Source organism: Malaclemys terrapin, chromosome 13 (assembly GCF_027887155.1).
Source record: "Malaclemys terrapin pileata isolate rMalTer1 chromosome 13, rMalTer1.hap1, whole genome shotgun sequence".
Classification (NCBI taxonomy): Eukaryota; Metazoa; Chordata; order Testudines; family Emydidae; genus Malaclemys; species Malaclemys terrapin.
Window position 1 is genome coordinate 42,355,858 of NC_071517.1, and position 14,197 is coordinate 42,370,054.

Consider the following 14,197-nt stretch of genomic DNA (forward strand, 5'->3'; position numbering starts at 1 on the left):
ACCATAGGCCCCAACTTTCCTGGTGCCGGTGGGTACTCGTGCCCCCCTGGCCTTGCCCTGACTCCACCCTTGCCCCGCCCCCATTCCAACCCCTTCCCCAAAGTCCCTGCCCCATTGGACCCCTCCCCCAAATCCCAGCCCCGCCTCTTCCCCGAGCGCGCCTTGTTCCCCCTCCCTCCCCAGCACTTGCTGCGCGGATCAGCTATTTTGCAGTGCAAGCGCTGAGAGCCAGGGGGAAAAAGCGGGCACCCGGTGCCCTCAGGGGAGGAGGAGGAGGTGAGCTGGGGCAGGGAGCTGCCAGTCCAATTTTTCACTAGGGGTGTTCCAGCCCCGGAGCACTCACGGGGTCGGTACCTATGCTCTGTACAATGGATCGCTGATCTCAGCTGGAACAGGGACTATCTCTCGCTGTGTGTCTGTGCAGCGCCTGGCCCAATGGGGCCCTGTTTTCAGTTGGGACCTCTAGGTGCTGACATACTGTGGACACGTAGATATTCATCTTTAAATCTCCCCCTGTGATCTGCATGCCAGGGCTCCTCCAAACGTCTCTCATAGTGTGGCACACATCCTAATTGATTGTTTACTTCACCAGCTTCTTCTTTATCATTCTGAGGACCATCTTCTCCCCCGCTGGCAACAAAACCATCCCTGAGGCAACCACACTGATTGCTTCTATGGAAAAGCACTATTACTAATGTATGTAGGACCAAGGCCAATCTGGGATGGTTTATCCTATGTCTCAGGGGCACAGTTTGATCTGGGAGCCTGTACTCAGCAGCTCAAAGAAAGGGCGGATTTTCTCCCCACCAAAAGGGGCTGGTGGGAAAGTGAAGATCGGGGCCTCGTTGCCAGCATCATAAAACGCCACCAATCCCCCTTCATAGTCCACATAAATCCGGATCCTCCTAGGGATCCCATGTAGATACAAAGGAGTTTCAGGGCAGGTGAGCGCCCAATGCTGTTCCCAGTATTTCCGCACGGCCCAGATCCTCTGCTCTGGTGTAAACGTGCTCGCTCCTTTTCTCTTAACAGGCTCCAGGGCTACTCCCACGACCCAGACTGCCCCTTCTCCAACTTCCACCTCCCAGCAATGCCTCCCAGAGGCAAAGCCCTCAGAGGCCAGCACGCAGGGAGCAGGGTCAAATCTCTCGGGATGGTCGGGCAGATCCTGCCGGGCGACTCCCCAGTGCACACTTTTGCCATCCGCGGACACGGCGAGCCAGGGATTTGCCGTGTCTGGATCCAGAGTCACTTCAGCTGCCCAGAGAGAGAGAATTAAAACAATCAGTGTTAGAGGCGGAGCTCAGCTGTGGGGCAAGGGCTGTGTCTCATGCCTTAGGTTCTGCTGCCATCTTGTGGCCACTCACAGTAATTTGTTACAGCCCCTCTCCAAGCCTATTTTTCATTCCCCCCGCACCCATTTTTTTGTTCTGATCAACTTCTGTCCTTCAAATCACAGATACAATTTCCTTTCCCGTCCAATCTGATTGTTAAACAGTGACTGAATCAGTCGTAAGGTGGGCCCTGCCTGTCTGGAAGCATCACCAAACCCAAGAATTCAGACATTATGAATCATCCCAACCCCAATCAATGGAATTTTCTTTTAAAATAATCTTGCTATCTTCCGCCTTTTTTCTCAACCTTTAAGATGCATAGTGGTCATATTTTTGGGGGGAGGGGGAGTTTCTCTGCAGCTACAAGGGCTAGAATTTTTTTTTTAATAGTAAATGAAAATGAGATTTTCCCATAATCACTTGAGTCCAAGAGCTGGATCTTAAAAAAATAAAATAAAAAATACACAAATGTCATGAGACTTGAGATTAAAATCACAGTAGTTGACAATACCGTAGTAGCTAGTAATAACCCCCTGCAGTGGGCATTGCATAGAATCACAGAACAGTAGGAGTGGAAAGGACCTCAACAAGTCTTCTACTCCAGTCCCCTGCACTCAAGGCAGGACCAAGCATTATCTAGACCATCCCTGACAGGTGTCTGTCCAACCTGCTCTTAAAAATCTCCAATGACAGAGATTCCTAGAGGCTCTGGCAGTGCAAGGTCCTGTTTGTAGCCCTGACTCCAGCAATTAGTTTGATTCCTGCTGCTTCTGATGTCCCAAACCAAACGTGTTCTCCTCACATCAGGAAAACAATCCCATCAATAATGCCAGTCTCCCAACAACCCCTTAGAAATTTACCTCTGTCCGGTTTCGGTTCAGGCAACAGATTCACTAAAGGAAGAAGAGCACGGAGAGGAGATCAGATTTCGTCGATGACTATCATGGACTTAGTCACAAGAGGGGAATGAGGGGCTGGACAGAGGAAGAAACAGCACAGAAAACCCACAGACAGATCTTTCTAGTGACTTGGAATTTTATATGGGCTAGTTAAGAAACAGCATGTAATCAGTGATTTTAGTTTATTGTTCATTTTATTGTGTGATGGTATAACTAACTTATTATATATAATTGTATGTTAGAGTTAAATTGTAGGATTATAGAAGTATAAAATAGATTGATTAGTAGTTATTAGGGACAATTATGTCTTATCTAAGTAAGTAGGGCTGAAACACAAGGCCTACCGGCTGAGGTCTGTAGATTTTAGCTTAACCATACTAGGCCGTAGAGTTAAGGAATGCTGATACACCTCTACCTCGATATAACGCTGTCCTCGGGAGCCAAAAAATCTTACCACGTTATAGGTGAAACTGCGTTATCTCGAACTTGCTTTGATCCACCAGAGTGTGCAGCCCCGCCCCCCCGGAGCACTGCTTTACCGCGTTATATCCGAATTCGTGTTCTATCGGGTCGCATTATATCGGCGTAGAGGTGTATAAGTATGTGACCGTAGAATAACCTGATGCCCTAAGCTTACGGGAAAAGATGTACCAATGAGTGATATTGCAAAAAATTAACAGTAAAAGTAATTTTTTGCTTACAAGATACTTGATAGTCACATTTTTCTAACCGCAGAGTGCACTATGTGCAGAAATGCTAATGAGGTATAGGAAGAATCATATTATAAAAAGAGGGTGCCTGCATTAGGAAAATTGAGAGCTCCCTCTGGGAAACTCCAGCAGGAACCATCCCTCTACTGATGATTGATCCATGAGAGACCCATCAGACTCTAACACTATCTAGGAGGATGTGAGTCTAACTCTGTTTGTAACTTGTGCATAGGTCTGTATGGAATTTCTATATGCCTGGGTACTCATAACTTTAATGGTAACTTTAATAAAACTTGTAAATCAGACTAGACCTTGTACTTGTGAATGTCTTTGTGGTCACTGCCCTTGGTCATTACGTGTTCCTAGAGACTCTAAAACTGAAGCAAGTAGCAGAGGTGACTTTCACTCTGTTAAGCTTGACACTAGTCACCAGAGCCGAACCTACAGCGGTGTAATAAATAAAATAAAAGGCTACATGCATTTAGGGTGGTTTAGCTCTTTCACACTCACCCAAAAAGAAAGAGACCTTGGGGCTGATTTGCCCCCGGTGTTAATCAAGACTAACCCCATTGGAGTCACTAGAATTAGGATGATGCGAAACCAGCGTCAGTGAAATCCGAATCAGACCAGCCCCTGTGTAAACACACTCACGCCTCCTGAACTTCTCCATCTCTCTGTTACCTTTCAGCTTCCTCAGCGCATCCTGGAGGAAAGCGAAATTTTGAGAAAACAACCAGAGTCTCCATTTTGGTTCAGGAGAAGCAGGCGCTGGAACCTGGAATGTGCCCATCTCACATCTAGAGAGAGAGAGAGACCCAGGGTGTTACCAGCTGATGGCCCAGCCCAGGCACCAGGGAGAACAGCTGGGACTGGAGCTGAGTTCTCAGAGTCACCTGACCCTAAGGTCTGGGCCGGTCTGGATGCTGGGGAAATGGCAGCAGCCCCAGGACGTTGAGGATGGAGGGAAGATTAGAAGCTTCACAGGGAGACCGTCCCATGCGCTCCCTGTCGGGCCCTGAGGAGACATGTCCCTCCAGGGCCGGCTCCAGCATTTCTTCTCCAAGCCAAAAAAAAAAAAAAAAGCCGTGATCGACGGCGGCAGTTCAGCAGCAGGTCCTTCGCTCCTAGAGGGAGTGAGGGACCTGTCGCCCCGAATTGCCACACATGCCGCCCCTCTCCCTTGGCCGCCCCAAGCACCTGCTTGTTAAGCTGGTGCCTGAAGCCGGCCCTGTGTCCCTCACCTGGTACCTGAGCCCCTTCTCAGCATCGGGAAGCACAAGGGGGAGTGAGAAGGAGCCACATACCTGCTCAAAGTGCTTCTGACATCCTAGAGGAGAGAGGGAGAGAGAAACGGGAGCTCAGTGCCACATGCTGGGTACCCACCCAGCCTGCTCTGGAGGGGACTCACTCTGCATCACAATCAGTCTGATGCCCGGTTCTCCACATTCTGGATCCGCACTCCCTGAAAGCAGCTCTCTGAAGGACTTCATCTCTCAGTTTCCATCAGTGGCGCTCTGATGGAGACCAGAGTTTGGGGTTTGGCCTTCGGGGGAATTTTCTTACACTCCATTCAGGACAAAGGAAGATTTTTCTCCCCTCAAAGAACCTAATCATTTCTCTTTTGGGCTGCGCAGATGCAGAGCACTGTTGGGATCAGTGACGCCTGGGGCCCTGCGACGGTGGCTTCGGGAGCCCTCCGTTCCTTGCACCGGGGGTCTGGGGTGTGTCTCGCACAGTCTCACCTGCATGAATTCACTCGCGGGCTGCTTGCACTTCTCCTCCATCTGCCCGATCAGGGTGTTGAGACGGGAAACCTCCTCGGTGAGTCGGCAGACGTTTTCATCCTTTCTGGCGGTGACCTCTTTCTCCAGCTCGTCCAGCCAGGCCAGCAAGAGGCACTCTTGTTCTTTCAGAAACTTGTGCAGTTTCTCAAATCGATACTCCATCGTCTCCCTGTCAATTTTTATTTGTCTCTGTGATGGACAGGGAAAGGCCAGGAACAGAGAGAGAGAGAGTCATGCAAACTGTCCAGTCTCTGAAGTGTTCTTCAGGGTAATTGTAAAAGTAACTTGCAAGGACAAAAAAATGGGATTTAAGTTCCTCTTTGTCTCAAACTAGGCCTCTGAAAACTGAGAGAACCAGTCACTGTTTAATGACCATGATTTAAATATTTAAAGAAACCCTTTGCCCTCATTCTCCATTTCCTGGATCAGTCTCCATTCCTTTAAAGCAAAAGATGATCTTTGCTTTACAAAGAGGAAGTATTTAATGTCTCTAGACAACACGTCCTTAGTGCGTCAGTGTCACAAGTTATTTATATCTTAGAGACTAACAAATTTACGAGTTTTTTCATGAAGTTGATGGATTTCCACTCCATACGGCTAAATGCAGTGCCTTGGTGCCACAAGTACTCCTGTTCTTTTTGCGGATACAGACTAACACGGCTGCTACTCTAAAACAAGTTATTTATATGGTTGCCATCACTGTAGTTGTTGAAGAACACACAGTCTTTACTGTATTTATTTTCACAACACTCTGGTAAGGATAAAACCCAGGAGTCCTGACTCCCAGCTTGCATGCTCTCTAGCCACAAGACACTGCTCCCCTCTGCAGCTAAAAATGAACCCAGGCGTCCTGACTTCCATCTTCCCCTGCTCTAACCACTACACGCCACTCCCTTCCCAGAGTCAGGAATGGAACCCAGGAGTCCTGACTCCCAGACCTCCCCTGCTCTACCCACTAGATGCCACTCCCCTCCCGGAACAGGGAAGTTCTATTCTCCCCAGGCTACAGATGGGTAAATTGAGGCACAGAGCGACTCGATAACTTGTCCAAAACCACCCAGAGAGTCCGGGCAGAGCAAGTCAATGAACCCAGATCTCCTGCATCCCAGGCTTAGCATCCTAACCACTGAATCGTCCTTCATCTTCTCACATGGGAACTTCCCTGTGTGAATTCGCTGGCTACAGGATATCAGTGGCAGTTACCAGCAGTTCCTGGCTTTGCTCTTCCTCACACGCTATGAGAGCCAGAATCTCTTCTCTCCCCTTCTCCAGAACATCCAGCCGCCTCCAGATTTGCTCCTGAAAGAATTGGAGAACAGAAGTTTTGTGGGGCTCCTCCCCTCCTCCCTGTTCAATGACACTTAGTGAGAACAACTAGAAAACATGACCCAGACCAGTCGCTCTGTGGTCTGGCTTGTGGGATGAGACTTCAGTTGGTGAATGTTCTCATTTCCAGTAACAAACCTGTGGGTTATTACCAGTCTCATCACTCCATCCTAGATCTGGATTCCACAACACAGGGAACCAAAATGACCCCCATTCCTCCTTATAGCAGACAACTTTTAACTTCCCAGCTATAATCTGAGAGACAAGGTGGGAGAGGTAATATCTTTTGTTGCAGCGGCTCTCAGCCTTTCCCAACTACTGTACCCCTTTCAGGAGGCTGATTTGTCTGGTGTAGCCCCACTTAAAAATGACTTGCTGACAAAATCAGACCTAAAAATACAAAAGTGTCAGAGCCACTACTACTGAAAAATGGCTGACTTTCTCATTTTCACCATGCAATTATAAAATAAATCAATTGAAATATAAATATTATACTTACATTTCATTGTATAGAGCAAGATAAACAAGTCCTTGTCTGTCTGAAATGTTAGTTTGTCCTGACGTCGCTAGTGCTTTTCATGTAGCCTGTTGTAAAACTAGGGAAATATCTAGATGAGTTGCTGTAGCCCCTGGAAGACCTCTGGTTGAGAACCACTGGTTTATTGGGCCAACTGCTGTTGGCAAGAGAGACAAGCTTTCGAGCTTCTGAAGAAGAGCTCTGCGTAAGCTCGGAATCTTGTCTCTCTCACCAGCAGAAGTTGGTCCAATAAAAGATACCACCTCATCCCTTTGGCCCTCTAATATCCTAGGACCAACACAACTACACCACCACTGCATACAGCTATAATCACATATGAACGGCCACACTTGGTCAGACCAAAGGTCCATCTAGCCCAGTGTCCTGTCTGCCGACAGTGGCCAATGCCAGGTGTCACAGAGGGAGTGAACAGAACAGGGAATCATCAAGTGATCCCCACTAGACAGATTCCCTCTCACCTTGTACTCCTGGGCAGCCTCTTGAATGGGAACTACAGTGTGAGCTCTGTGCTCCCTGGATCTGTCACACACCACACAGATAGGGTTTTGATCCTCCTCGCAGAACAATTTCAGAGCCTCCTGGTGTTTCCCGCACACCGTCTCCCCTCCCAGCTTGGCCTGTTGTTGCTCATCCTTCAGCTGTCCGATGATTAGGTCTACGAGAGTCCCCAGCTGTCTGTTGGCTCGGAAGTTCCTCTGGGGAAAGATCTCCATGCAGCAGGGGCAGAACACATCTGTATCCAATCCCCCCCAGCACTGGGTGATGCAGGCTTGGCAGAAATTGTGCCCGCAGTCTAGAGTCACCGGATCATTAAAATACTCCAGGCAGATGGGACAAGAAGCTTCATCCTCAAAAGTTTCTGCTGGATCGGCAGCAGCCATGACTCCGTCTGAGTGCCGGAGAGAATTTGTTTCATTTTCTTCTTCCCAGAAAAGGACTGAGCCTTTGTTAACGACAGGGCGTTTCCCTGCCTGTAACATATTGCTCAAGTTTTTTTTTTTGGGGGGGGGGGGGAGGCGAGGGTGCTCCCAACAAAACTGCTTTGTCAGCCTTGCTGCCCTTCCTTGCCCTCAGAAGAAAGCGAAGTTCTTTGGCAATCTGCCTTCCTGGGAAAAAAAACCCCAAAAGTTGTTCTTAATTTGGGTTAAAATAGCAGTGAGAAGGCAACTCAGCTTTTAACTCCGCTCAGCAGCTGGCGTGAAAGCCTGTAGGGGAGCCTGGGGTGGAATTCGAGCCGTTCACCCCAGTTAAAAGTGTCTTCGCTGCTGTTTTAACTAAGGCAGCGGTTCTCAAACTGGGGGTCAGGACCCCAAAGTGGATCACGACCCCCTTTGATTGGGGGCACCAGGGCTGGCTTAGACTTGCTGGGATCTGGGACTGAAGCCTGAGCCCCATTGCCCAGGGCCAAAGCCAAAGCTCGAGGGCTTCAGCCCTGGGAAGCAGGGCTCAGGTTACAGGCTCCCTGCCTGGGCCTGAAGCCCTTGAGCTCCCCTGGAACTGAGCCCGTCACAGCTCTCAGAGCATCATGTGCTGCAGGTGGAGGTGTAGAGCCCCTTCCCCATAGACATTGACTCAGTGGGTGCTCCAGGGTTGGAGCACCTGGGGAAAAAATAGTGGGTGCTCAGCACCCACCAGCAGCCCTGCCAATCAGCGCTCCTCCCACCCCCCGTCCCCAAGCGCTTCCGGCCCGCTGGTGATCAGCTGTTCAGTGGTGCACAGGAGGTGGAGGGGGCAGGAAGAGGCGGAGGAGGGGCTTGGAAGAAGGGGTGGAGTGAGGGCAGGGCCTGGGGCGAAGCAGGGATCGAACCCCCCCTGGAAACTCAGGAAGTCGGCACCTCTGCCCTTCCCCATATACTAAACCAGCTTTTCAATAGGGATCTTGGATCTCCACACTCCGGCCATGTTCTGCCTCCAACCCACCCTGGAGGGAATGGTGGAGGGGTTGGAGCAATGTCACATAATGAAATGACAGCCGGGGGGGGGGATTACCCCTGTAGACAAGGTTTCCCCCCCACACAGACTCACAGAAAGCTCTGCAATCCCACATTGCTAGCAGCTCTGGAATCTGCAGTCCTCAAGGCAGGGGAAATACCCCCTCAACGAGATTTCCCAAATGGCTTTAAAGGCTTTTTTTGTATTCAGTTATTCAAGACAAGGGGCTCTGGGAGTTTGAGAAACTAAATTCTATTTTATTATTTCAAAGCAAGAAATCAGGTAGAACATCTCACCCAACCCAGCGCCCAGCCCAGCCCATTGCGTCTCCTGGTCCCTGCAGCACCAGCGCAACATTTCAGAGTTGGTAGAAAAGTGCAGAGAATCTGTGGGAGATGCCAGGATCCCGTCACCCCAACAAACGCTCCAAGCGCAGGAAATCCGGGCGCTCAGGTTGAACGGGAGCCAGAGGACAGGGAGTATTTCCGTCATTCCCATTCAGGCTGATGCCGTAGTTGGGGGGGAGGTCACTAGATGGGTTATCATGATCCTCAAATCAGTGATGAGGTTGGCCAGACTTCAGGGCTGGCCAAGCCTGTTGATGTCCCAAGATTCCTCCTTTACTCTGCACTGCCTTGTCCTCTTATGAATAGGGGATGACCCCTACCCCTCCAGTTTATCACTTCCCTTGGAGTGTCATTCATATCTCTCTAGAATTCTGGGATGGCTTCACCCAATGTTCATAGGACATTTCCTGTCTCTTTCTGCCCTCAGGGCAGTGAGTTAAGTTCTCACCTCCCATTATACGCTCTCTCCCCCTCCTGACTGACTCTCCCATCACCGCAGGGGTCAGGCAGTAACTTCCTTCCCCAGTTCGGTCTCTGCTTCTCATCCTGTGACTCTCACACCGTCCAGCCGGGTTCGTGCAGAATGTTGTTCATAATTTTCCCACCGCTTTAACACTAAAATCTGATGGCAAAGGGCGAGGGAAAGGCAAAGATAAAGTAAGAAGGGATTATTCTGGCAAATGGTCATTCATCTTGTGACATATTCAAGATACCTGCTCTACGTCCTGTCCAACAAAATTAAAATCCAAGGATGTGACCAAACAACCTTCAGTTCCTGCCCTCCCCCTGCCAGAATATCTCCGGCCTGGTGTGCTGACTCCTATAATTTTCCTCTAGAACAAGAGAAATCACTGTAATTAAAAAAGGATGAATGTGGAGAAGCATCAAGAATAGGAGGAAATTGTTATGCCAATATTCAATTATTAGCGGTAAAATGGCAAAGTTTGAAGAGATTTAATCTCCAGGTTCAAGAATGAAAGAGCAAGGAGTATTTTTAGATTAATATGTGATAATGTGAGAGGAAGTTGGAAAAATCAGAGGAGAGATGTCAACATCGGATAATGAGAGAAAAGGGGCAAACATCTGAGGGGATATTTAATCAATTGTAGGTAATTAGGCCCCAGTCCTGGAAAGATTTAGGGCAGGTCTACACTACAGCCGGGATCAAGGCTCTGAGATCGATCTACTGGCGGTCGATTTAGCGGGTCTAGTAAAGACCTGCCAAATCGACTGCAGAACACTCTCCAGTCGACCCCTGTACTCTACCCCCAACCTGAAGAGTAAGGTAAGTCGACGGGAAATTTTCTCCCGGCGACCCCCAGCAGTTTAGACCCTGCGATAACTCGACCTAAGGTACGTCGACTCCAGCTACGTTATTCACGTAGCTGAAGTTGCGTAGCGTAGGTCGACTTACCACAGTAGTGTAGACATACCCTTAGTCTTGTGCTTCATTTTATGCATAGTGAATAGTCCCCTTTGAGCGCAAGAGATTTCTCACTGTGAATAATTTTAAGCCTGTCTTCCCATGATCGGGGGGCAATATGGTGGAAAATTGGGCAACATTTTTAGGGGACCTTATATCAATCTTTGATAAATGGGGCTCAATCAAAGAATACACTGAATATTTCATAACGTAATAGAAAAGTGGGAAGATCTGAGGGCATTCCATACCCATATTCAGTCAATGAACAGAGAGTACTGATTTGCCCTGGCCTGCCTGTCACACAATCAGCAGGAAGCCAGCGGTGATGTTGCTTTGACAGGGAAAGGGGAAGGGAAAAGGGAGGCAGAAAAGGACAGATGCATGGGCTGGACATTTAGGTATATCTCTATATTATATTATTATAGTGCAATTTATTTCCTGCTGCTGGCACTGCGCGGCCCCAACGATCACTCCCACCCCAGCTCCCTTCTGGGTCCTAGCAATAAAGTGGTTTTCTGCAGGCCCTTTGCCCCCAACCCCCTACTCATCAGGGACTCTGCATCCCCTCTAGACATCCTGGCAGGTGACAACCTCGCCCCAACAATTCCCTTCCTGCTGCAGGGAACACACTTCTCGGTGACGCTGACCCTGTGTGTGACTCGTGCTCTGTTGCAGGTTGCTATCCTTAGAGGAGGGCAGAGAGAAAGCTTCTGGACAGATCCCTCCTGGGCTGGGGGCAGAGGTACAGAGGTTCGCTACCTGTTGTATTATCTAGAGCAGTGGCTCTCAACCTTTGACCACTGTCCCCCTTTCAGGAGTCTGGTTTGTCTTGTCTACCCCCAAGTTTCACTTCTCTTAAAAACGACTTGCTTACAAAATCAGACATGAAAATACAGGTGTGTCACGGCCACCGTTACTGAAAAAGGGCTGCCTTTATAATATAATTATAAAATAAATCGATTGGAATATAAATATTGTCCTTACATTTCAGTGTTTAGTCTATAGAGCAGGATAAACAAGTCTGTAGTGGGGTGGACACCCGCTCCTACCCTGAAGAGTTTAAAACAGCCAGGAAGAGGGCTGTGGCAGGGAAAAGCTAGGCTGATTGGGAAAGTAGTCACAGCTGGTCTATGCCCCAATCAGGCCCAGCTGGTCCCTATAAAAGGCTGTGAGCCAAAGGCCAAGAAGTCTCTCTCTGTATTCAGAGACAGAAGGGCCTGGCTGCAGGGAGCTAGAGACAGAGTACCTGAGTGGTGCAGGGTTGGGGACTCCCCAGCCTGGAAAGCCCCAGGCTGTGGCCTAGCAGAAGGCCAAGGGGTACTGGGGGTTGCAGAGGGCAGACCGGGGTAGGCCAAGGCAGCAGGTCCAAACCCAACCTTCCCAGTGATGAGTGGCTGATACTGCAGTCTGCCCCAGGGCGCGGGGCTAGATGATGACTGGCAGTGGCCTTATACTGAAGTGAGGTGGGAATAGTGGGTGGGGGTTCCCCAGGGAGGGGAGACCCTATGACTGAGGGGTTACTGCCAGGGGGCAGCACCCCAGGTAAAAGGGAACCGGGGTCCAGGGAGGGACACGGGGGTCAGAGGACAGTCAGATCACCGGCCTGCAGAGGGTGCTCCGACAGCTAGAATGAGCTAATTCCCGGACGTCACCAGCAGGAGGCGCCGCGGGGGTGAGTCTGCTCTTCTACAAAGTCATTGTATGAAATTTTAGTTTGTACTGACATTGCTAGTGCTTGTTATGTAGCCTGTTGGGAAAACTAGGCAAACATCTAGATGAGTTGATGTGCCCCCTGCCAGAGCTCTGTGTACCCCTGGGGTACGCATACCCCTGCTTGAGAACCACTGATCTGGTGGGTCCTTGCTCATAGTGGGGAGGTTGCACTCATAGGTGCTGGAAGTAGGGGAGCTGCCGGATGCCCTGGCTTGAAGTGGTTCCCATCATATACAGCGTTTGCAGTTTGGTTCAATGGCTCCCAGCCCCCCACTGTACAAATTGTTCATGCTCCCTTGGCTGCACTAGCTGTTTCTTTCTGTTGATCTTTCTGGGTCAAACGCTGCTGCCACTGCTGTGATCTGGGCCTGGGACCCCTGCCCTGGTGAGCGGCTGCTGGTCCCCCAGCAGTGTGTCTATGCCAGGGACTTCAAAGCTCCCTATGTCAACAGCCAAGGAGGGGACTTTGGCTGGAACTAGCCCCCTGAGGCAGCCCTGGGCTCTGCCAACAGCAGCTCCTGAGCCGGAGATTCCAGCTGATTGTGAGAAAATGTGGGGAAAGTGCTGGGGACAGGCAGGAGTTTCTGATCTCACAGCCCCCCTGGAGTATCTGCTCCCCGCTGTGAATGCACTTGAGGGAGGGATAATCTGATCTTGCGTTACCAGGGACAAGTCCCTGCTCTCACTCTGCCCGGGATCTGTTCCCGGGGCTAACCAGGGAGATTCAGAAGGGAACTAGGGGGGAGGGAGATGGGGTTCATGGGGAACAAGGACGGGTCCCTGTGGAGTTTCCCCACTATCTGGGGATGGATTTTCAGAAAGGGAAAGGTGAAAAGTAAGACAGAGATGGAGAGAGGGGAAGGAAGAGAGTGACACACAGGAGAGGGGAAAGTATGCTGGGGGGGAATTAGTTATTTTAAAATTGAACCCCATTATTGACAAGACAAGTCCCCTTGATTTCCACAGAGATGGGTAAATCTCCTAAATATTACACAGATTTCAGAGTGGTACTGGTTTTTGCTGATCCAGACTAACACAACGAGGCGTCCTTGTGGCACTGTAGAGACAAATTTATTTGGGCATAAGCTTTCGTGGGCTAAAACCCACTTCATCAGATGCAACAAGGACTCCTCGTTGTTTTTGCCAACTATTAAAGTGTCAGTATTGCCAACTCCCAAATGCTCAAAAATCATGAGTCAGGCTCCCCAAAAAATCACGAGATTGTGTAAGAATAAGAGCTTTGGGGATCTTTTTATTTGCCTTCTGCTTTTTTGAGCCATTAGGGTGCACTGGGGTCACGTTTTGAAGCTTTCTCTGCAGCCACGAGGGCTAGAAACTTCTTTTTTCTTTAAGAAGGAAGGCTGAAATCATCACTTGACTCCAGGAGCTGGGGTTTTAAGGAAAGCAATCGTCATCACAAACCTCCATAACTAAAGGCTCTATGGGGGACGTCATGCAGGAAAATTGAGACTGTGGAAAGGGATTCCCATCCCCTTGTTACTGTGGGGTCTGCGATGAGCCCACTTCCACTTATGCTCAGATTCTTACCTAGTCATTTCAAGTTCTAGGGCAATCTAAATGACTAGGTAAGTCCCAAACTGTAGTGTGAGAAAGACTTTAGTCTGCACATCCCGATGCCTCTTAAGTCCTTTTATGGATCTGGGCCAGGTCCCTTAGGCAGGAACCCAGCTCAGGGATTAGAATCACTTTAGAGTAGTGGCTCTCAATCTTTCCAGACGACTGTCCCCCTTTCAGGAGTCTGATGTGTCTTGTGTACCCCCAGGTTTCTCTTCACTTAAAACTACTGGCTTACAAAATCAGACCTAAAAAGTGTCACAGCCACACTAGGACTGACCAATTGCTTCCTTTCTACCACATAATTATAAAATAAATCATTTGGAATATAAATATGGTACTTAAATTTCAGTGTATCGAGCAGTATAAACAAGTCATTGTATGAAATTTTAGTTTGTACTGAGTTTGCTAGTGCTTGTTATGTAGCCTGTTGGAAAACTAGGCAAATATCTAGGGGAGTTGATGTACTCCCTGGAAGACCTCTGCGTCCCCCCAGGGGTACCCCTGCTTGAGAACCACTGCTCTAGACCATTTGTTTTTCCTTTTTTAAATTAATGTATTTGGCAAATATAAGGACCTGTCTGTAGCTGGGTGGAGGGGATTCCCTGGGACTTCT

At 49.2% G+C, this 14,197-nt stretch overlaps 1 protein-coding gene across 1 annotated transcript; it reads right to left on the reverse strand.

The window, feature by feature from the left end:
- Window positions 1–241: 241 nt before the first annotated feature.
- Window positions 242–7,472, reverse strand: LOC128847643 (zinc finger protein RFP-like). Its single transcript, XM_054047220.1, has 7 exons — window positions 7,050–7,472; window positions 5,931–6,026; window positions 4,686–4,916; window positions 4,248–4,270; window positions 3,625–3,740; window positions 2,195–2,227; window positions 242–1,257 (listed from the first exon to the last, which is right to left on the reverse strand). Exons 1-7 carry the CDS (start codon window positions 7,470–7,472, stop codon window positions 740–742), a joined length of 1,440 nt encoding a protein of 479 aa, XP_053903195.1. The 3' UTR covers window positions 242–739.
- Window positions 7,473–14,197: the final 6,725 nt, after the last annotated feature.